Source organism: Sphaerodactylus townsendi, linkage group LG16 (genome assembly GCF_021028975.2).
Source record: "Sphaerodactylus townsendi isolate TG3544 linkage group LG16, MPM_Stown_v2.3, whole genome shotgun sequence".
NCBI classification, from domain to species: domain Eukaryota; kingdom Metazoa; phylum Chordata; class Lepidosauria; order Squamata; family Sphaerodactylidae; genus Sphaerodactylus; species Sphaerodactylus townsendi.
The window spans coordinates 18,033,076-18,055,160 of record NC_059440.1 but is presented as its reverse complement, the minus strand read 5'-3'; the positions used below and the strand labels follow the sequence as shown (position 1 = coordinate 18,055,160).

Sequence of the window (22,085 nt, the reverse complement as noted above, 5' to 3'; positions counted from 1 at the left end):
CCCCTATCTGCATCACTTTACATTTTGCTACATTGATTCTTAGTCTACTCACCTAATTTATAAAAGTCTGCTTGGAGCTCTTTGTGGTTCTCACCACCCTACCTAATTTGGTATCATCTGCAAACTTGGCCACCTTGCTACCCACCCCTACTTCCAGGTCATTTATTTATAGGTTAAAGAGCACTGGTCCCAAGACGGATCCTTGGGGGACACCACTCCCCACATCTCTCCATTGTGAGAATTTCCCATTTACACCCACCCTTCACTTCCTGTTCCTCAACCAGTTTTGAATCCATAGGAGGACTTCCCCTCTTATTCCTTCATTGCTGAGTTTTCTCAATAACCTATCTTTAATGATAGATTCTACTAATTTACCAGGACAGATGTTAAACTGACTGGCCTGTAATTTCCTGGGTTCCCCCTAGATCCTTTCTTAAAGATTGGTGTGACATTGGCCATCTTCCAGTCTTCAGGGATGGAGCCTGATTTCAGGGATAAATTGCATATTAAAGTGAGAAGATCAGCAATTTCATGCTTGAGCTCTTTAAGAACTCTTGGGTGAATGCAATCTGGGCCAGGGGATTTGGTAGCATTTAGTTTATCAATGGCTGCCAGAACTTCTTCCTTGTCTACAACTATCTTCACTAGTTCCTTGGATTCACCTCCTAAGAAGCTTGGTTCAGGTGCAGAAATGTTCCTCACCTCCTCTTGGGTGAAGACAGATGCAAAGAATTCATTCAGCTTCTCTGCAATCTCCCTGTCATCTTTTAGTACACCTTTTGTTCCTTTGTCATCTAATGGGCCTACCTCTTCCTACTTTTGATGTACTTGAAGAACTGTTTGCTGCTCGTCTTGATGTTCGCAGCCATGCATTCCTCATAACACTTTTTTGCCTCCCTTTCAGCTAACTTGCTTCTCTTTTGCCACCATTTGTGTTCCCTCTGGTATTCCTCATCAGTCAAGTTGGACTTTCATTTTCTAAAAGACTTCTTCTTTTTTCTGATAATTTCCTCAACCTCCCTTGTTAACCATGGTGGCTGTCTTTCATTATGTTCCCCAGAAGTCACAATCAAATGTCCAAGTGTGCAAATGAAACTTCATCCGTTCGTCCCCACATCTCAACATTATGTACAGAGAAATGTGGTAAAACCACATTTAATGAAACATCAGCATTGCAAAGGACATTGCTAAGGAAATGCACCGCAGGTTAATTTACTGTTAATTAGTGCATTGCAGGGAAACTTCAGTGCAAGGAAAGGCCAGATGTAAATAAAACATGTCCACCATGGAGTTCTGCTTTGTTTCCTCCTCCTTCCCTTGGTTCTGAAAATGTTTTATTTCCAGCCTCAAAATGTTTTAAATGAATCCCCTTTTAAAACAATTATTCAGTCTGAAATGTTTTCAAGATGTCTTTCTTTGCTGTGCAATCATATTTACCCTGTTTTGTCTTTCCTGCAAAAGCGCTCAATGGCGAATGGGAGAACAGTGTATGATCCCCAGTTCCTTGAAGGAAGATATGGTAGCTATCGTGTTTCCCCGAAAATAAGACAGTGTTATATTAATTTTTGCTCCTAAAGATGTGCGATGTCTTATTTTCAGGGGATGTCTTATTGTTCTGTTCGGTGGGCATGCTTCCAAACAAAAACTTTGCTACGTCTTACTTTCGGAGGATGCCTTATATTAAGCACTTCAGCAAAACCTCTATGCTCAGGGGTTGTCTTATTTACGGGAAAACAGAGTAGTTATTATGTATATGGACCGAAGAGGTGATTTTTCCAAAGGATATGACACCGATCCTCTGCAAACCACGTGTTTAAGTGGGGAAAGGGTGGTCCTTTTTATTTTAAAGAAAAGATGAAGTTTCAATGAAGCAAACTGGAATTCCCCTGTGACCTAGTCAGGTAAGTATGTCCCAATAACACTATCACTGTTGGAATGGTTTCTATAACTCTTTACTTGGCCCACTATAAAATCTTAATTGCAACCAGCGGTTTGTAATGAGAGAGAAAACTGATTCATTTCCTGGACTGCCATCTGGACCAGAATGGACCGGAGTGAGGAGGTATAGGCCAAGACCGAAACTATGCTCTTTCGTTGGATTTTTTTCTATTTCCTTGTCTAGACAAGGCAATGCGCCCTAAGGATGGAACATGCGCCACTAAGAAACTGAACTAATGGAAATGTGTATGCAGCGATAGCCGCCGGGCAATAGTCAACAAACCACCTTTGTCGGGGTAGTTAGTTAAACAAGATGGCTGATATGGGAGCTGCCACAACTTAAATAAACTTCAGGTTGACATAGCGAACGTATCTTTGTGAAGAATCGCTTGAACAGACCAGAGCAAACTTCCGCCCTGTCCACTTCTCTGCCCCTGATAGTGACTGTTCAGGGGCCTCGGAAGCAGAGCAACGCCACATCCAGACAAGTGTTGGGGGCTTCCCACCTGGACTTGATGGCCCTTGAGGTCTCTTCCAACACTATGATTCTATGACTAGAAAACCAGCTCCTTTAAGCACGTATGAAAACCGCAACCAATTGGCCAGCCTCGAAAGGTCTTATTAGATGCTAGCCATTCTAGTTTCTCTGCCTCCTGATTGGTTCCTGGTTTCTACCCAAGACATTAGGAAGACTTTCAAGGCATGTCAACGCCATTCCTCTGCCAATCTCAACTGTTCACCCTGGCTTATTTCATCCATAGCTAGGGGTGGATGTCCAGTCATCGTTCTGTTTCTAAAGAGAGCCAGCGTGATGTAGTGGTTAAGAGCAGGTGCACTCTAATCTGGAGAACCAGGTTTGATTCACTGCTCTGCCACTTGAACTGTGGGGGCTTATCTGGTGAACCAGATTAGCTTGTGCACTCCCACACATACATGCCAGCTGGGTGACCTTGGGCTAGTCACAGTTCTTCAGAGCTCTCTCAGTCCCACCTACCTCACAGGGTGTTTGTTGTGAGGGGGAAGGGAAAGGAGATTGTAAGCCTCTTTGAGTGTCCTTACAGGAGAGAAAAGGGGGATATAAATCCAAATTCCTCCTCCTCCTCCTCCTCCTCCTCCTCCTCCTCCTCCTCCTCCTCCTCCTCTTCTTCTTCTTCTTCTTCTTCTTCTTCTTCTTCTTCTTCTTCTTCTTCTTCTTCTTCTTCTTCTTCTTCTTCTTCTTCTTCTTCTTCTTCTTCTTCTTCTTCTTCTTCTTCTTCTTCTTCTTCTTCTTCTTCTTCTTCTTGATGGCTTCCTGAGTCCCCTGACTTTTGCAAGTAACCATCAACAGATATTAGCTGTAGCATGATGAGTACATAGAACCTCCATATTCACCTTTAATTACAGGTGCTGGGAACAAAATGTCAATCGCCTTCATGACCTACTTGTGAGTTTCTTAGCAGGGAGTAGTTGATCCCTATTGGAAACAGGACTGTGAACTGGATGGAACTTTGGTATGATCCAAGAAGGATGTTCTTATGTTCTTCATTAATTCAACCCAACCATGGTTCCAAAGATGATGGCTCTTCCCTGCTTCGTGGAGTATACACAGGAGTTGAGATGCAATGTTCTTCCAGCAAATACAAACAGCCTTCTTCCCAGAAGGATGTAAAGGAATACAACTGATTCAAGTGGCATCATGCCTACCTCCAGAATGGGCACTTACAGAGGTAGAGAAATGACCAAGGAGGCCCATAGGAAACTGAATGTCTCAAGTGCCGCAAAATAGAAAGTCTTTCTCTGTCTGGCAAAGGCAAAAGGCCAACTTCCTGATATTTATGCCAAGCTTCTTTACCACAGAGGCCAATACCGAATGAATTAAGTTGCTTTATACTGAGTAAGAACATGGGTCCTTCTAGCAATGTTTGTCTGGAAGAAGCTCTCTCCACCATCTCAGGAAGACAAGGGCTTCTTACCACATCTTCTAAGTGGAGATGTCATGGACCAAACCAAAGACCTGCCTCCAAAGTACAAGCCCTGGCCCTTGCCTATAAGAAGTTCCCTTACACTGTGACAGTCAAAGCCTTGACCTGTCTAGATCATTAATGCCTCTTCCCTTCTCCGCCATCTCAGCCAGAGTGAGACCATTCCCAAAACTCCCTACCTTGAACCTTTTGCCTAGAGGTGCTGTCAACTTCAAAAAGCTCCCTTAGAGTGTTCCTGGAATTAGATGATATTCCATTCTTGCTGGGCTCCTTCCCGTCCCCAACTCTGTCCTCCTCAGGCATCGCTCCCAAATTTCCAGGAATTTCCCAAGCTGGAATTGGCAACCTTATCATATGCCAGGGATTTGACTGGGCAGTGGGTAACTTCTGTATGCAAACCACATGCTCTACTATTAAGCCCATTACCACTAGACTCATCTTTGGAGGCCTTGCCTCAGGTGCTTCCACCTTCTGAGATCAGGCAGGTGGCAACCCAGGAAAGGGCCTTTTTGATCATGGCACCAAAGCTTTGGAACTTTCTTCTCAGGTAGATTTGTTTGTCCCCTTTGGTTGCCATCTTCCTCCAGTGGCTGAGGATGTTTTTTGTTTCATGTGGCATTCTCTCAGGGATCCCTCCTTCCTAACCAATATTTTAATCGCTGTTTTATGTCAGGTACATATTTTAACAGTTTTTAATTGTTTTAATGTTCTGACGTCTGTTTTGGGGGGGGCGGATTGGTTTTAGTGGTTTTTAAATGTGATTGTATCGTGCATGTTTTAAACTGTGAGATGCTTTGGCAGCCCTTGTTAGGGTCCAAAGATGGGATAAAAATACGTAAAATAAATGTTGCAGACTGATACTCCCTCTTTTGCACCTGAAGGGGGCCCTGATATCCAAGCCCACACAATCCCAAGTAGCTTATGAGACTATCCCAGCCTCGTGAGGAGGTTTTAGGTTCAGATGCCAGCACACATGTGACAAAATGGATGCCAAGAATGCCAGTCTCTTCCACGCATGTTTGGGGCCCCGCGAGGCCAAATAGCAGTTTTAAAATCAAGCAAATGCTGTGTCATTCAAAGTGCTTCAGAAGGTGTTTCCGTTCGGCTGCCACCCCTGTCCCTGCTTGCCAGCCTCCTCTTGAAACCAAAAGTGGTCACGGCAAACAAGCGGTTGGAATTCAGGGCCTGCCTCCAACTCGCACTCCCAGCTCGGTCTTCATCTCTCAAGGATGCCATCTCCACAAACAAACAAAAGGCGACGGTGTGAGGGAACGGCAGGATGAGAGTCCGTTGGCAAAGCCCCACCCCGTGCTTGAGCTAACATAGCCCGCCCAGGTTATAGCAATGGCTATAAATCAGCCCGAGGCCAGGTGCTTGAATAGTTCTGCTCGAAGCTACGCTCTGAGAACACCCGATTCCCCAGCTTGGCAAGCGGTGACCGACAAAGCGGCAGCAACATGTCGATGGGCCTGGAAATTGGCGGGATATCTCTGTCCGTCTTGGGCTGGATCGGCTGCATCTTTTCCTGCGGGCTGCCTATGTGGCGGGTGACAGCCTTCATCGGCTACAACATCGTCACTGCGCAGATAACCTGGGAGGGCCTGTGGATGGACTGTGTGGTGCAGAGCACTGGCCAGATGCAATGCAAGGTCTACGACTCCATGCTGGCTCTGGCCCCGGACCTGCAGGCCGCCCGTGCCTTGACGGTCATATCTATCGTCCTAGGCTTGCTGGGCATCCTTGTCTTCTTGATGGGGGCGCAGTGCACCAGGTGTATCGAGGACGATTCCATGAAAGCCAAGGTGACCATCGTCTCCGGAGTCATCTTCCTGTTGGCCGGTATCCTGGTCCTCATCCCTGTCTCCTGGTCGGCCAATACCATCATCCGTGACTTCTACAATGTGGCGGTGCCCCAAGCCCTGAAGCGAGAGCTAGGAGCTTCTCTCTACGTTGGCTGGGCAGCGGCTGCCCTCTCACTTTTCGGGGGTGCCTTGCTCTGCTGTTCTTGCCCCCCTAAGGATGACAGGTACAGACCCACAAACACGACCTACTCAGCCCCCAAGTCAACGGTGGCCAGCTACGAAAGGAAGAACTACGTATGAAGCAGCAGCCTGCCTGGGGCACCAGACTGAACCACCAGTTGCTGCACCTCTGAGGACGCTCCTGACCTTTGCTGTCACTTGCTCAAGAAAAGAGACATCCAGACATATCCCTGGAAGTAAATATTCAGAGATATGTTCTACTTTAACTTTGGGGACTGAATGAGGGGCTTTGGGCTAGCATTCCCCCACCACAAAGTATTCCTGAAAAGGAGAAGGGGAAACCTTTAGCTCGTCTTCTTGTGGATAGCCTGTGACTTAAAACACACCCGGCCATGTCTTGGACTTTCGTTGAGTGCCTCTGCAAGACTGGACCCCCGCTTCCTGTCCCTTGGGCTTTATCTGCAGTCATCGAAGGCTGGTGTGGGGCCAAGGTCTGGTTGCGCACTCTGGAAAGGCAGTTGAAGGCGTAGCCTCCACATTGTTCCCGCTGTTCGCGGCTAGCGCCAGGCCCCTTTTATTTCCTACCTCAGACCTTTGTTTCTGTAGGGATTACATGGGAAAGCGATCGATTTAAAGGGCGGGGGACGGATAGGATGATATTCTAGGGAATATTGCCCAGGCTTTTTTATCGAGTTTTTTTTTAATTCAGTCTTAATTATGATTAATGTGTATATCCCTCCTTGTTTTAATCAGTGGGAGCTGCTGTGTTATTGGAATCATTTTGCTATATTTCTAGAAGATATTCTAGGGGAGATAGACCATGGGGAGAGATGTCCACCAAGTGTGAGATCTGGTTGATATTGGGAACCCTTGAGAGATGATGAGTGGTAGGATACGATATCAAACCAGGCCCCCTTTTTAAAGTTTAAATAGCAGCTTTAGAGCACAGAATTTGGTCTGATTGGGCAAAAAGACCTGTGTTCTTGCTGGTTCCAGGGAGGAATTAAGATGGCCTCCACCTCCACCTCCTCCACTATGCTGTGAAAGAGTTCACTCTGGCCCCTGCCCTGAGGTAATAACTTTGTCCCAAACCGGGCCTCTGGGAAATAAATGGTTCCACCCAAGTTATAGGGAAGTATCCATAGTGAATGGCGAATTTGCATTTGAGCAAAGAGTCAGCTGTTGCTGGGAGCGAGAAGATTGCAATGGGTTGGTGAGGAAGAAATAAAGATGGCCGACATCTGCCATTTTTCTCAAGCCCGGCCCTTCAGCACAAGTGGTAACTTCCACAGTCATCAGAAACAAGCTGTCTAGCAGATACCATCACCTCCTGGGATAGTGGCAACCATTGGAGCAGGGCAGAAAAATATTTAAGAAGTTGCTGGTAAAGTGAACCTTGATGGGTAGCAGCTGTTCCGACTTTCCATCGTGGACATTTTAGCCAGAGATACCAAGTAGGATTCCCGTCCAACCAAGCTGGGAGGAAGCCAGGTTCATTGTTACACGGGGCTTGAGGGCAGCTGACAACTCCCCCTCCCTTGTGTTTGTACAGTTATATGGTGTTTCCTTCTTTCTCCCACAAATAAAACTCTGTTTTAGTAACTTGATCAAACGTTGCATTCTTGACAGTTTGGGGCTGGTTGGTTTCACACTTCTATCTGCATTTTCTGGCAAGTATCTGCATTCTTGCTCCGAGTTTACTTTACTCCGGAGTTTACTCCGAGTTCAGCGTGCGCGCAGTCCTTTTTTTGTTGTATGCGCAACAACTAGGCACTACTTTTGTGCTTGCCAGGGGCTTCAGAAGGCGAGAGACTTGCAGGGTCTCTAGCGGACAGAGCTTTGGACCAGGCAAAGAGTCGTAATCTTAGCTCGAAAGCACCTGTACGTCTCACAGCAATTCAGGAGTAGCCGTAGACGAATCACAGATATTATGGAAATGAGTAAGCCTTCTGAGCAAAGAAGGGTTTTTAAATCAATTTAATTCTAGCCTGGGCTTGCCCTGATCTTAAACCACAATCCAGAATCCTACCCTGAGGGTAGGATAGGTGGCTGCCTCAGGCAGCATATTTTGGGTGTCATTAAGGGTAGATGAGTGGAAGGCAAACAGAGCTGACCTCGAGGCACAATATACCAGGAAGTTCTCCTGCCAAAGCGCCACTGAAATGACTTGGAATCGGTGCAAGAGATCTTGCAGAATGAAGGAAAGAGACATCCCCCCCCCTCCTTGTACCCAGTTATAATAATTTACAGTACAAAAGCGGCTTGCTGCCCAGACAAGATGTAATGCAACTTATGGAACTCGCTGTCACAAGATGTGGCAATAAGATGCTTTCTGTTATGCTTATTGTATAGCAACAGCAGATGCAAGGCAACATGGCTGTTTGCACTGTTACCAAATACCATCCTTATTTTGAAGGTCTTTGCAGTTGGGGAGGTGAATATTTACATTTTCCATCTCAGGTACTAAAATGACCTGGGCTGGTTGGCCTGACTCCCACCCAAAACTGCCAGTTCTTTGATGCTTATGGTTCACTGTGACCTTGAGACCAGCATATTCTGATTCAGACAGTTGGAATGCCTCCACCGGAGGGACTTGGACAGTCGCTAGGCTAAATATTGGCTCAAGACAATGAAGGGGAGCACTGGCCCTGATCAAAGAAAGTTGCTCGGATTCATTGGCTGCAGCGCCATGAATAGAATTGCAGGGATCAAAGTTCCTGGGTTGTTGTCCGGCGAGATGATATACAGCCAACCTTTACCCCTTGGGTAGGAGGTCAGATGGCCTCATGATATAATAAATTGATGGAGAAATAAATGGAAGGAACAGCAAACTAAAGCAAAGCCCGTGTTGCTGTGAAAACAAATTTCACAGCTCCATGAATGGAGTCGGCACCTCCAATCCAGAAGCCACATATCGAACGAAGGTAAAAAAGCACATTAAGGACAGCCCCTGGCTCGGTGTCTCCAATTTGAGGCTGCTTGTTGTTGTTGTTTTTTTAAAGAGAGGTACTGGGACTGATGGCAGCCTTCAAGATTAGTTTGAAATCTTACTTTCCACTGCTTCCAGATTTTCGCCATGGCTTGCAATTAGTATTGGTAGGGTATGTGCTTTGCACATGCCCAGAAGCCTTCTTCTCTGTGCTATGACTTCTCATGTACCAGGTCTGAGTTCCCTGGCATGAAAAGCCATCCGGAGACTGAGATCTGGATCCGATTGAACCCAGATGGGGCTTGAGCGTTAGTCACATTCTGCTTTTCCTTTGCCTCGCTGAGAGCGGTTCAGGCTGGAGATGGAAGAGATGGATCTCCTTTCCACCCGAATGCTCATGGTTTGGGGCAGATTCAGCAAGCTTCTGTTTGCTTTTCACATGTTCTGAGCCGTGCTCAGCATGATGGGCGGTCCGTGCCCTCCCGCTTGGCTCAGTTCACCTGCTGTCGAACAAGAGCTTTGTAAACTCTGTGGAGAGGGATCTAAAGGAGAAAAGAAGGGGAGCGGTGAACAGAACAGAAAATAATGGCCTAAAAACGGCATCGTTTGGTGGCCTCGTGTAGCAAGGCTCCTCTGACTTCCACAGTTGGCCAGAAGAGATTTTACTCTGCATGAGAAGTTGCGGCCTCCCAAATTCCTTGACAATACAAAAGCTCCGAAGTCCTCCTTTGCATATGAACAATACATTTAACCCTGGGATGGGTATATGGAAAACCTTCCTCATCCAGTTCCTCTTGCATAAAGATATTGCAGATCCTCCCTGTCTGGACAGGACAATACGATTGACTGCACAGCAAGAAGCCTATATCCTAGAAGGCATCACCTCTTTGTGGGTGATGCCATCTGAGGGCACCTGTGGTCTTACTGAGATGCAGGAGGGCATATAGTACGGGGGGGACCCCCTGGGTTTATTCTGAGTGGGATTTCCAGGCAAACGGGCGACAAGGGAGTAAACAGCACAGTTGTTTCAGAGTCACACTGACTGAAACACTTTGCTCCCCAAAAAGAGACCATCGTTATGGTTGATTCTGGACAATGTGCACACGCTGCAATTTGTCAGAACTGAAATGAAACCTTTAATGGCATTCAGAAAACAACAATAATACATACTCTTTTACAAATATCACAAAATAAGGATCTATATTAAAATATATTTTAAACATTAACATTTAAAAAATAAGGATCTATATTTAAAACATTATCATCTTAGATAAATGAAAAACTGAATAAAAGGTTTCAGAAGCTACATTAAGAGCGCCTTGCAATTACAATATCGAGAAACCTGACAGTCAACTCTAAGACTTCTCTTGAGCCCTTGTCCAGAAGGAATGCTCTGTGAGAATGCTGTTGTCACTCAACAGAGGAGCCAGGAACTTCTTCCTAGCTGCATTATATAAAGAACAATGGTGTGTAGAATATGATGTTACAATGCAAAGCCTTTCATTGCGTGGTATTTTCATCTCCCTGCCAGATCTCTGCTATTTGTCCAAACATACTGGTAGAAGCAACAGGGGTGGGTGGCACAGCGTCCCATCCGACCCATTCCTGATACTGAAAACAGGAATGGCAGACGGCAACCCCCTTTCCTTATTGACTTTAAGAATCCAAATCCCAAGAAGATAGACATAATAGAGAAAAGTGTGGATCTTTTCAGTAATAATAATTAAGAATGAATTCCATACTTGTAATCCTAGAATTGGTAGATTTTAAATTGTGTTTATATTTGGCACAGAGGAAATTGAGGTCGGTCCATTTTCCCCTTTTGTAATTTGTTTTGTGGGTATGTGGTTTTGGCTATTGTTTTTGTTTGTCTTTTTTAAAGCCTTATTTTAAAAAAAAACCTCGGAGAGAAAAGAATTTCGATCCAACACTCTCAGCTAACACCCCCTCCCCTTTTTAATGCAAGACCATTGCTTCTGGTGGGTGGGGTGAGGGGCTGCTGTCTAGATGGAGCAAGAGTAGCTCCCTGTAACAGTGGAGCCGTTGTCCGCAAGAGGACACAAGGACTCTGTGCAGGCAGAGTCTGGAACAAAGGACAGGTTTGTAGGGCCTCCACACCCCAAGCACGTGACCGATACCTAGGACAGGTGCGAGATACTTGGCCAGCAGCCAATCTGTGTGCTGTGTTCCCATTTAACCCTTTCTCTGCCATCTATGGTGAAAGCCCTGACAGTCAGATAGGGCTCAGGGTACACTTGGTGCTTTTGCTGGAGAATGAAGGGGTCAATACTCATCTCTATGCATACCTGGCAGGGGCTGCAAACCTGATATTTCTCCTAGGAAAAGGGGAAGTTTCTTCTTTTAAAAAAGAAGACATCAGGGCATAGGTGGAGTGCTGGAAGCTTTGCCGTTGCTGGACGGAGAGCTCTCAAATCACCTCTAACCCACCTGCATGGATTGTGACACAACCCCTTCACCATTGTTAGTGGTAGCAAGCAAGAAGGTACGTTGAGACCCTGGTGGGCTGTCCATACACGAACTGCTGGTTGACCTTCTGTTTCTGGACCCACCCTGCAATGGTGCTGGGTGGTAGGAAGTGGTCGCGATTATTCAGCAGTGAAGGGAAAGCACACTGCATATGCTCAGAGAAGCTCCCTGTTCTTCTTTCATGCTTAATCGAGTTTCTGAGGCTGGGCCCCGGCACAGATTCCCGAGAGGGGAGTGTATAAGCGTGTGTCAGAGTTTTGATTGGGAGGGAGTGGGTAGGTTAGAGCTGAAAGAGATCAAAAGCTCCTCTGGCTCGGGCTCTGCCCCAAAACAGGAAAAGCCAACCGGCTGCTTTCATAGAGCGAGAGCAACAAATCACGGCCACCACAGCACAGCAGGTGCAAAAGACACCAGCCAGGAAACTTGGAAGAACGTTCACGGATGGCACAGGCTGGATCTGGGATCCCACTCTGCGTCAGGCTCAAATTGCGGACTCTCTAGAATAGGCATGTGGTACCTGGTTTGGCTCAGATGCACGGCCCTTAGGCCATTCTCCCAATATCAAACGGTACTGAACTGAAGCCTTTAATGCCATTCAGATAACAACAATAATACATACTTTAAAAAAAACAAATGTATAAAAGAGCATATAACAAAATAGGGATTTATATTTTTAAAAATCCTCTAAAATGATAATAAAAGGTTTCAAAGGTTACATTAAAAACGCCTTGCAATTACAATGCAGAGGAACCTGGCAGTCAGCTCTAAGACTTCTCTTGAGCCATTGTCCAGAAGGAAGAGGGTTTTCCGTTGGTCTGTTGTCGATCAACAGAGATGCCAGGAACTTCCTCCTAGATGCATTATATAAAGGACAATGGTATAGGATATGAACTGACTCTTCACAGTTCATGTTACAAATACAAAGCCTTTCATGGCACGGTATTTTCATCTCCCTAACAGATCTCAGGGAAGATGGCATGATGTTACATCAAACAGTAGTAGGTGGTGCTGTTTACCCAAAACCCACATTCCTGGAATACACATAAGTTTCCCCAACATACCAAATGGTGCCTCCCCCTGGGATTGTGGTCAGCTGGGTATTAGGAGGATGGCTGAAACCCTTTCTTCACACGTGCCACAGTCCTGATCCAAACCAGAGAAGCTTGCAACTAATGCCTGCAGCAGCATCTTAGTCCGTGAGAATCCCAAACCCAACTTCTGTACTCCAGAATGTGTTGATTGGCACTGAATGCTAGAAGAAGAGGCACAATAAAATGACTCCGGATGACTGAAACAAATGGAATCAAGCCAAATCCTAGAGCAGAAAATGAAATTTGATTGATCAAGGTCCACCTAGTCCAGCACTGTTTCTATAGACTGTCAGCCAGTGGCCCCAGAAAACTCACAGAGCATGAAAACAGTCCTCTCTTGCAGCTGTTCAGATATACTGCATCTGAACAGAGATTCCATTGAGCCAGTCTAGCTATTAATACATTGACAGACAGGATCCACTAAGGCAGTGCCTGTTTGCTGTTGATGTTGACAGGTGTGCATTGGGTTTGAGTGCTTTTGGATCTTACCATTAACCACCGCTGGCAATTTGTTTATGGTGTTTCTGTTGCATTTGCAGTTCTCTAATATGTTTTACAATGCTGATTAGAACAGAGGTCCTCAATGTGGTATCTGTGGGTGTCACGGTACACACCAACCCCTTTTCTGGCACACATCCAGTGTTTTTAGGAAGTGGAAGCGGCCAGGTCAAGGCTTCTGATTGGCTGTGCAGATTTTTTAAAAATGTAGCTTTGGCAGCAACTGCCACCACAGCACAAGAACCTGCACTGGGTTACTGAAAACCTGTTGCCATCGTTCTGTGGTTGCCTCCAGCTCCCGTGGTAGCCATTTTGCTGCTATCAAAACTCCCACTGGGGATTCCAGGGTTAAAAATTATTCCTGAATTTCAGCTAACTAAGAGCATTTGTGAGAAAGATATGAAACAACTATTCTTCCCCGGCTGATTGCCCTCAGAATGTTGTGTTCAACGTTATTCCAAATTTGAACGTGGAGGTTTCATTTAGTCCTTAAACATTCTCAGTTTAAACAGCTCAAGGAAGGGATTCGGCAAATCTACAAAGCAACAAAGAGAAATGGCCACTTTCCAACAGCAAGCGACATGCACTGATGGTTCTGTTGAAATCAGTGGGCCGAGGCATATTCATTTCTGCATTGAATCAGCTCGACGGCACCGCTGTGAGCATTCTGACTCCACAAGAAGACGATTCATATCTTCAGCATTTACCACACAGCGCTGCTTCTCCGGCTCCTCTGTCAATTCTAGTGCCAGCTATCTGGCCCAAAGAAGAGGTTAGGGGCTACTCATTTCCAACCCTCCTCAGGAGCAACCAACGATCACAGATGACCTGTTTTTGTAAACATTGCCTGCCAAAGCTTCTGTTTGCCTTTCGGGAAGGGCAGCTGGTGTGTTTGTGTGTGTGTGTGTGGGGGGGGGGGGTTGGGGAAGCAGAGCGGTTGCAGTTTCACCCAGAAAAGAAGAAGTGTTAAACCCAAAGAAATGAAAATCCGGTTGCTGTGGGTTTTTCAGGCTGTGCTGCCATGGTCTGATAGTCTTTGCTCCTAACTTTTTACCCACATCTGCCGTCTTCAGAGGCTTGTCACGGTAAGATGTGTTTGTCTCCATGGCAGAAATGAAATTCCCCTCCACTACAAGGGGCCTGGTTTCAGAGGCCAGTACCACCTTCAAAAAGGTAAAGATAGTCCCCTTTGCAAACATTGGGTCATTATGGACCCATGGGGTGACATCACATCCTGACGTTTCCTAGGCAGACAATGTTTACAGGGTCGTTTGCCATTGCCTTCCCCAGTTGCCCACATTTTACCCCCAGCAAGCTGAGTACTCATTTCACCAACCTTGGAAGGATGGAAGGCTGAGTCACCCTTGAGCCGGCTACCTGAAACCGACTCCTGCCAAGATCGAACCCAGTCAACCCTTAACCCGCTACCTGAAACTGACAACCACCGAGATTGAACTCAGGTCATGAGCAGAGCTGTTGAGTGCAGTACTGCAGCTTACCACTAAGCAGCACGGGGCACCTTAGGGACCCACAGTTTTGCATATGCTCCGAGATACTCTTGGTTGTCATTTCTTAAGTTCTGTCTTTAATATTGGGCAGGACTGAGATGGCAAGACCTGAGTTTGGGGAGGGAAAAAAAGAGGCAAACCCCCCAGCGATGGGTCATGCCTCTTTCCACATTTCAACTTCAATTAGATCTGTTGCTGGCCCTAACCCTAATTCTGGTTTTAAGTTTTAAGAAAACGTTAATTAGAAAATGTTAATTAAGAAAACGTTACTTAGCTGGGATTTGATTTTAATTATTAATAGCTGTTTTAATTGTTTATTAAATCGAGTTTTATTATGTTATGTTTTATTGTTGTATGCCGCTCTGAGCCCTGTCGGGGAGAGCAGCATATAAATCGAAATAAATAAAATCTCCCATGGGGCGAGCTGCAGTCTTCTTTCTTTCCGCATGCTTGTTATGTCTATCTCTGTTGATTATATATGCTGGTTTGATTATTGTTGCCTTATAGCTTATGATGTTATGATTATTGATGTTCTTGTTTATAATGCTACGTTTAATAATGTGTTTATTGATCCTCTGTTTATTGATGTTTTGTTGCTTGATGTTTGCTATTATGCTTGATTACAGCTTGCTTGATTACTGATGTTTGCTATTATGCTGTTGTTGTTGTTCACCGCCCTCAGCCCTTCGGGGGAGGGCGGTATACAAATCAAATTATACAATACAATACAAATTATTTTGACAAGAAAGTTTGACAAGAAGCATTCTGTGCCATTCACAAGCGCGCACAAAAACAGCTCCGCGCGCCCCCTGCCGGTACAGGCACATATCACGTCTCATCCCCGTCCCTGAACATTTGAGTGACCGGTTCTCCTGTACCCAGAAGTCCCCTTGGTAACAAACCGGAAAACGCTGCGTGCCACGTGCCTCCCTATGTCCGGCCTTCTCAGTCTCCCTGGTGACTGGCCACGCCCTCCCAAAGATGCTCCGCGCGCTCGGCTTCTCGAGGTGGGCTCAGCCGTCGCCCCTCCGACCCCTCCTCGTTCACCAAGCCAAGGGAAAAAGGGCGCTTGCAAGCCACGTGATGACGTAAGTTCACCGGAAGAAGAGAAAAAGAGGCTGGCCAGGCTGGGCCAGCTGAGTCTTTTTTTTCCCAGAGTGCCCCGCGCGGAATTGTAAATACTTGATAAGGCCCGGCTATGGGCAATGCCCATAGTGGAAACTGATTCAATGGGCAGCTGTGTCAATTGGCCGGGTGGTGGCCAGTGTGAAGTTTAGTCGTGCATCACTTAGTGGTTTTTGGAAGTGTACATATGTTACTTTATTATTAAGAATGTAGACATATGAGAGGCAGAGGTAGTATGGTGTAGTGGTTAAGATGTTGGGCTAGGGTCCAGGTTCGAATCCCCGCTCTGCCAAGAAACTTGCTGGGTGACTTTGGGCTAATTGCTTGTTTAATAATGACAGGACTCTGGAATTCCTTAGTGTGGCATTCCTCGCCCATACCTCATGTTTACTTGGGGTGTCAGAAGTTTAGATCCTTCTAACTGCCTCCATCCTCTGTTGGCAGGCCACTTCCCCTTTCGTATGCAGTGCTTGATGGACCCTCACCTCAACCTCCACTTGTTTTTCTCCATGGTCTCTTTGGAAGCAAAACCAACTTCCAGTCCCTCGCCAAAATGTTTGTGCTCCAGACTGGCCGCAAGGTATGTGGGGTGGGGTTGGGGGTCAGGAAGTGGAGGCAGCTTGTTGGGATAGCTGCAGGACCTCTGAATCAATTCATGTGCCCTTGAGACCTATCAGTTTGTTTATTAAGAAGTTACATCTCTAGCTTCTACTGCTGACAAAGAAAATACAATAACAATCAGTGAATAAAAAATAAAAACAATAACCAAGTTAATAAAACGGACAACTATGTTGCACATGAAGGTGATAGTAGATTGTATATTCCTCTGCCACAGAACAAAGCATGCTGGACCTTTGCTGTAGAATGCCCCACCTGGTTCGTAGTGCCTAGCTCTGTTCCCCCCTTCTGACTTACAATCCTGGAAAATCCTGGAAAAGCACCTATATTGTACATTTATTTATTTATTGGGGTGCTGTGTGGTTTCCGGGCTGTATGGCCATGGCTGTGCCCCGAAAAGAAACACATCTTACCGTGACATGCCTCTGAAGATGCCAGCAACAGATGTGGATGAAACATTAGGAGCTAAAACCACCGGATCCCAGCTACACAGCCCCGAATCCCCACAACAGCCAGTTGTGACAGCCTTCGACAGTTCCTTCATTGCTTCATTGCTTCACAGGATCTGAAGATGCCAGCCACAGATGCAGGCGAAACGTCAGGAGAGAATGCTTCCAGAACATGGCCATACAGCCCGGAAATCACACAGCACCCCAGTGATTCCAGCCATGAAAGCCTTTGACAATATATTTATTTATTGTTGGAAGCTTCACTGAGGCTGGTCCTGTTGGGAAGGGGGGAGGTATAACTTGAATAAAATAATAATAAATACAAAATAATAACCATCTTGGATTTTTTAGTGCCAAGGTTGTTGGGATAAGAAAACAGACTGTGTGTACCCAAGTGTCAGAGAAAATTCGGTCATCCTGTGAAAAAGCAGCAGCTCCTTCATTGGCTCTTTTAGGTTTTCTGTGCTGTGTGGTGGTGGTCTGGTGGTTGTAGCTCGTAAAGTTTTGCTCGCAGCTATGGCTGGCATCTTCAGAGGCAGGTCATGGTAAGATGTGTGTCTCTTCATGACACAGTGTGTAGTGTCCCTCTGGAGGGGGCTGTGCCCCAAAGAGAAACACATCTTACCGTGACATGCCTCTGAAGATGCCAGCAACAGATGTGGATGAAACATTAGGAGCTAAAACCACTGGATCCCAGCTACACAGCCCAGAATACCCACAACAGACAGTTGTGACAGCCTTCGACAGTTCCTTCATTGCTTGATATGCCTTCTTCTAGAGTGTAAGCAAGGCCTGCATTGTGCCAACTTAGCGCTGTTCATTTTCTCCTGCCCAGTTAGGTGCTGACAGTCGATGCCCGTAACCATGGCAGCAGCCCCCACAGCCCGCTGATGTCTTACAAAGCCATGAGTGCTGATGTCCAGCTCCTCCTTCAGCAGCTGCACCTTCACAAGTGTGTCTTGATTGGCCACAGCATGGGGGGCAAGACGGCCATGGTACTTTCGCTCCAGCGGGTAAGTATGCTACTGTATATGATCCCAGAAACTTCAGTGGATGAGCTTCATGTACTCATAGGTGGAAGCACAAAACATGATGATGATGATGATGATGATGATGATGATGATGATGATGATGATGATGATGATGATGATGATGATGAAGAAGAAGAAGAAGAAGAAGAAGAAGAAGAAGAAGAAGAAGAAGAGGTAAGATGTGTGTCTCTTCATGACACAGTGTGTAGTGTCCCTCTGGAGGGGGCTGTGCCCCAAAGAGAAACACATCTTACCGTGACATGCCTCTGAAGATGCCAGCAACAGATGTGGATGAAACATTAGGAGCTAAAACCACTGGATCCCAGCTACACAGCCCAGAATACCCACAACAGACAGTTGTGACAGCCTTCGACAGTTCCTTCATTGCTTGATATGCCTTCTTCTAGAGTGTAAGCAAGGCCTGCATTGTGCCAACTTAGCGCTGTTCATTTTCTCCTGCCCAGTTAGGTGCTGACAGTCGATGCCCGTAACCATGGCAGCAGCCCCCACAGCCCGCTGATGTCTTACAAAGCCATGAGTGCTGATGTCCAGCTCCTCCTTCAGCAGCTGCACCTTCACAAGTGTGTCTTGATTGGCCACAGCATGGGGGGCAAGACGGCCATGGTACTTTCGCTCCAGCGGGTAAGTATGCTACTGTATATGATCCCAGAAACTTCAGTGGATGAGCTTCATGTACTCATAGGTGGAAGCACAAAACATGATGATGATGATGATGATGATGATGATGATGATGATGATGATGATGATGATGATGATGATGATGAAGAAGAAGAAGAAGAAGAAGAAGAAGAAGAAGAAGAAGAAGAAGAAGAAGAAGAAGAAGAAGAAGAAGAAGAAGAAATTCTTGGCTGGTGGTCAATAGAAGGTGGGAGTATTGACCCAGGAAACACCAAACTAAAGACTACAATTACAATTGTTCACCAACTTATAAAGCTCAAAATAGTGCATCATTTTCACAAAGCAATTCAGATTCATTTGCTTCACACTTGAACTTCCCACCAAATCTTTCCCTATCTACCCCACTTACCCTGAGCTGAACAACTGGAAAGAAATTGCTTTTTCCAAATGCAGGTGTCTCTTATATAATCTAGTCATAATACCTCTACTCCTGCTTCTGAGATTCTTTTGGATGCATTTTCCATCTTCCCCCGGGAGGAGACTGCCTTTTTGTCTGTTCGTCCTCTGACACACACTTTGACTTGCTTGTTCCCCCTCAGCCAGAACTGGTGGAGCGCCTGGTATGTGTCGACATCAGTCCCAGTGTAACATCCACTGTCACCAGCTTCCCAGCCTTCGTGGCTGCCATGCAGGCCGTGGACATCCCGCGGGGTCTCCCTCGCTCCACTGCTCGCCGGCTGGCTGAAGAGCAGCTGCGCTCGACTGTCCCGGTAAGGTCGCATCTCCAGGGTCCAGTTGAAGCCAAGCCAGTTCAGACGCAAGGGTGTGCTTCAAGAGATAACACAGGCAAAGGGGGGGGGGGGAGGGCACTACCTAGCTTTCCACAGCAGCATAAAATGATATCCCAGCTCCACTGTTTCAGTCGTTCACTCAAATGGTTTCTGATATAAGAAGGTCCAAAAGGCTTCTGAAATTAGGCCACATAGGTCTGTTTTTGCAAGGAGGCTCCATTGCAGCCCCACCGCCTCATCACTCTTAGAATTTCTACTTTGATTTCTGGGATTTCACTGGGCGGTCGCTCAGGTTTTTCACTGACCTGGAAATATGATGTTAAAGAAAAGGGAATCTGAGGCAAATCTTGTTTTGGAGACCTTTTGGTACTTTAGAGCCCAGTGCATGTTGGCATGCAGGAGGGCCAGTCTTAGACCTGGCATCTCTATCGTAAAAGACAAACTATTTATACGATCTGAAGAGAAGAAGAAGAGCTTGGATTTATACCCCACCTTTCTTGTAAGGAGACTCAAGGTGGCTTACAAGCTCTTTTCCCTTCCTCTCCCCACAACAGACACCCTGTGAGGTAGGTGGGGCTGAGAGAGTTCAGAGAGGACTGTGTCTAGCCCAAGCTCACCCAGCAGAAATGTAGGAGTGCGGAAACACATCTGGTTCGTCAGATAAGCCTCTGCCACTCAGGCGGAGGAGTGAGGAATCAAACCCAGTTCTCCAGATTAGAATCTACCTGCTCTTAACCACTACACCACGGTGGCTCTCCAGAATATAGGCATGATATCTCTCATGGTATATCTCATATACTTGTTAAAGAAAGTTGCAAGCAGCAAGTGTTGAGAAAGACCTCCCTCTGCCCAAAACCCTGGAGAGCTGCTGCCAGTCAGAGCAGGCAATACTGAGCTAATTGGACCAAAGGTCTGATTCTCATATGGCAGCTTCAGATGTCCTTATTAGGTGGGGACAGTCCCTTCCCAAAGAAATCAGTGAAATAGAAATCAGTATAAGTTTTTCTCTTGAATCTGGCAAAACCGTCTTATATAAATACAGGTTTACTATACCTGTCCTGCTGCAATGTTTGAAGTCCTATTCCCACCTTCTACCTTTTCCTCCCCTTCTTCCCCTCTGTTTCCTGTTCTCCCTGGTATCTATTTGCTGGGTCTTTTGATGGTGTGCATTTAGGGTGGGGAGTGTCAGCCTCTTAGAAAGAGTTTACTTTGTGCAGGAGGAAAAACTTCCTTCAGAAACTTGTGGAGTCATTTTAAGGGAAGGAAAGGGGAAGAGAAGAAGATGAAGGTTATCTAGGCTGCTGAGTTGCAGAGCAGATTCTGTAGTCTGTGCATGCACAGTTTAGTTGCACAGAATGTGTGTTCTTGGAAGGGGGTGTTACTCTTGCTCAACCGAAGCTCCTCTTTGTCTTCTCTCTGCCCAGGAGCCAACCATCCGCAACTTTCTGCTCACCAATCTGGTGTCTTCTGAGGACCAGTTTGTGTGGCGGGTGAATTTGGAGGCCATCTCCCACCATCTGAACGAAATGATGAGTTTCCCTGATTTCCAGACGTCCTACACAGGCCCCACTCTTTTCCTTGGAGGCTCGAAATCTGAGTACATCAGGTGAGATTTCTTGTTCCAAGATTTAGAAAAATCATCCAGAGTTTAGCTTGCCCTCGTCTGTGCAAGGCCTTGGCTCCCAAACCCATTCTCATGCTCAGATTTCTTCCTAGAAAGGTGATGTGGTGAAGAGGACACCTGCTTTGTTGTATTATGTACACATAAACAAGGTAACCTGTAGGCTAGCCTTGAGTCCCACAGATTAACTGGGATTTCTCTGGATCAAGAGCATGCCTCTGGAGCATGCAAGGAGTTCCTCCACCTGCAGCTATTTGCTTGCATCAGTTGTTGTGAACTAAGACCTTTGAGCTGGGGTTTTGAATGGGCTGCACTGCGGGTTGGGACACCTCCCCCCGCCCTTTTTTGCTGTATGTCACTGAATTCACCTTGTGATTGCACCCTTCATTCCTCATAGCTTGTGTCCATCTACATACCATGATCACCAACACAGCCTTTTTTTGGTGGTCAAAGGGGAGCCCTCTCTTTTTCACCTGTGGAAATGCTGGCTGGATTCAACACAGCAGCTTCCAGATTGATCCAAGTTCTTTACGAAGGGAGTACATGGGGGGAGGGCCACCACTGTGGCTTCTGTTCAGCACTGTTCTCTGTCCCCCTTTCTGTAGCTCCAATGACTACCCAGAGATCGAACGGCTTTTCCCCCAAGCAGAGATCCAGTACGTGCCTGATGCCGGACACTGGGTTCACGCCGATCAACCCCAACAATTTCTTGCTGCTGTGTGTAACTTCCTAGAGCTGTCTCCACCATAGAGTTTCTGGAAGGATCGTCACAAACTGCCCTCTCGGAGCAAAAACAAGGCAGGATTGATATCCTTCCTCATTACTGGAAGCTCCCCCACTCCATTTCCATCCATGACTCCACAAGCTCAAACTGGGGCTGTCTATGCGTGTGATTTCCCCTGTAGTCAGTTTTACTGGACACTTGAGCGGCTTTCAGCAGATCCTGTGGTGGCCGGAACACCACTTCCCTTCTGTCTCCTCTGTACAGTGTGTAATATTAAAGTGATGGTTTGTTTTGCTTTTCTCTAGGGACTGGTTTTCTCTTGACATACCAGAGGCTGAGCAGAAAGGGGGGCAGCCAGGAATTTATTTATTTATTTCAGACATTTATTAGCTGCCATTCTTCCTTACAGAGCTTAAGGCAGTGTACAAGCATAGATAAAACACCCCCAAATAAAATACATTAGAAACATAAAACCAAAAATGTAAATGACTGCTTGGGATTGGGACTGCTACTAAATTTAGCCACGCAGTCCTAAATAAAGCTATCTTCAACTGCCTCCTAAAGGCTGAAAATGAAATAATGACCCAGATGGACTGGTGTGTTCTTTTTTAAGGGGATATTAAGCATCACCCTTCCAATTAAAATAAAAGGAACTGAGAGGGCAGCAGTGGATTCTCCTGCCTTGGCCCGCAT

General features: G+C 46.2%; 2 protein-coding genes across 4 annotated transcripts; both read left to right on the top strand.

Annotated features, from left to right (window-relative positions):
- The first annotated feature begins 5,302 nt into the window (after positions 1–5,302).
- On the top strand, positions 5,303–7,488 carry CLDN3 (claudin 3). The gene has a single exon (XM_048518435.1). It carries the CDS (start codon positions 5,357–5,359, stop codon positions 5,999–6,001), a length of 645 nt encoding a protein of 214 aa, XP_048374392.1. The 5' UTR covers positions 5,303–5,356; the 3' UTR covers positions 6,002–7,488.
- Positions 7,489–11,185: 3,697 nt separating this feature from the next.
- ABHD11 (abhydrolase domain containing 11) lies at positions 11,186–21,694 on the top strand. 3 transcript variants are annotated; one of them, XM_048518424.1, is made up of 6 exons: positions 11,186–11,313; positions 15,964–16,099; positions 17,426–17,599; positions 18,856–19,026; positions 20,472–20,653; positions 21,274–21,694. In XM_048518424.1, exons 2-6 carry the CDS (start codon positions 16,073–16,075, stop codon positions 21,416–21,418), a joined length of 699 nt encoding a protein of 232 aa, XP_048374381.1. In that variant the 5' UTR covers positions 11,186–11,313; positions 15,964–16,072; the 3' UTR covers positions 21,419–21,694. The 3 variants fall into 3 exon arrangements, with proteins under 3 accessions (XP_048374381.1, XP_048374380.1, XP_048374382.1); XM_048518423.1 differs by lacking the exon at positions 11,186–11,313 and adding an exon at positions 15,344–15,482; XM_048518425.1 differs by lacking the exon at positions 11,186–11,313 and adding an exon at positions 15,613–15,700.
- The last annotated feature ends 391 nt before the right edge of the window (positions 21,695–22,085 follow it).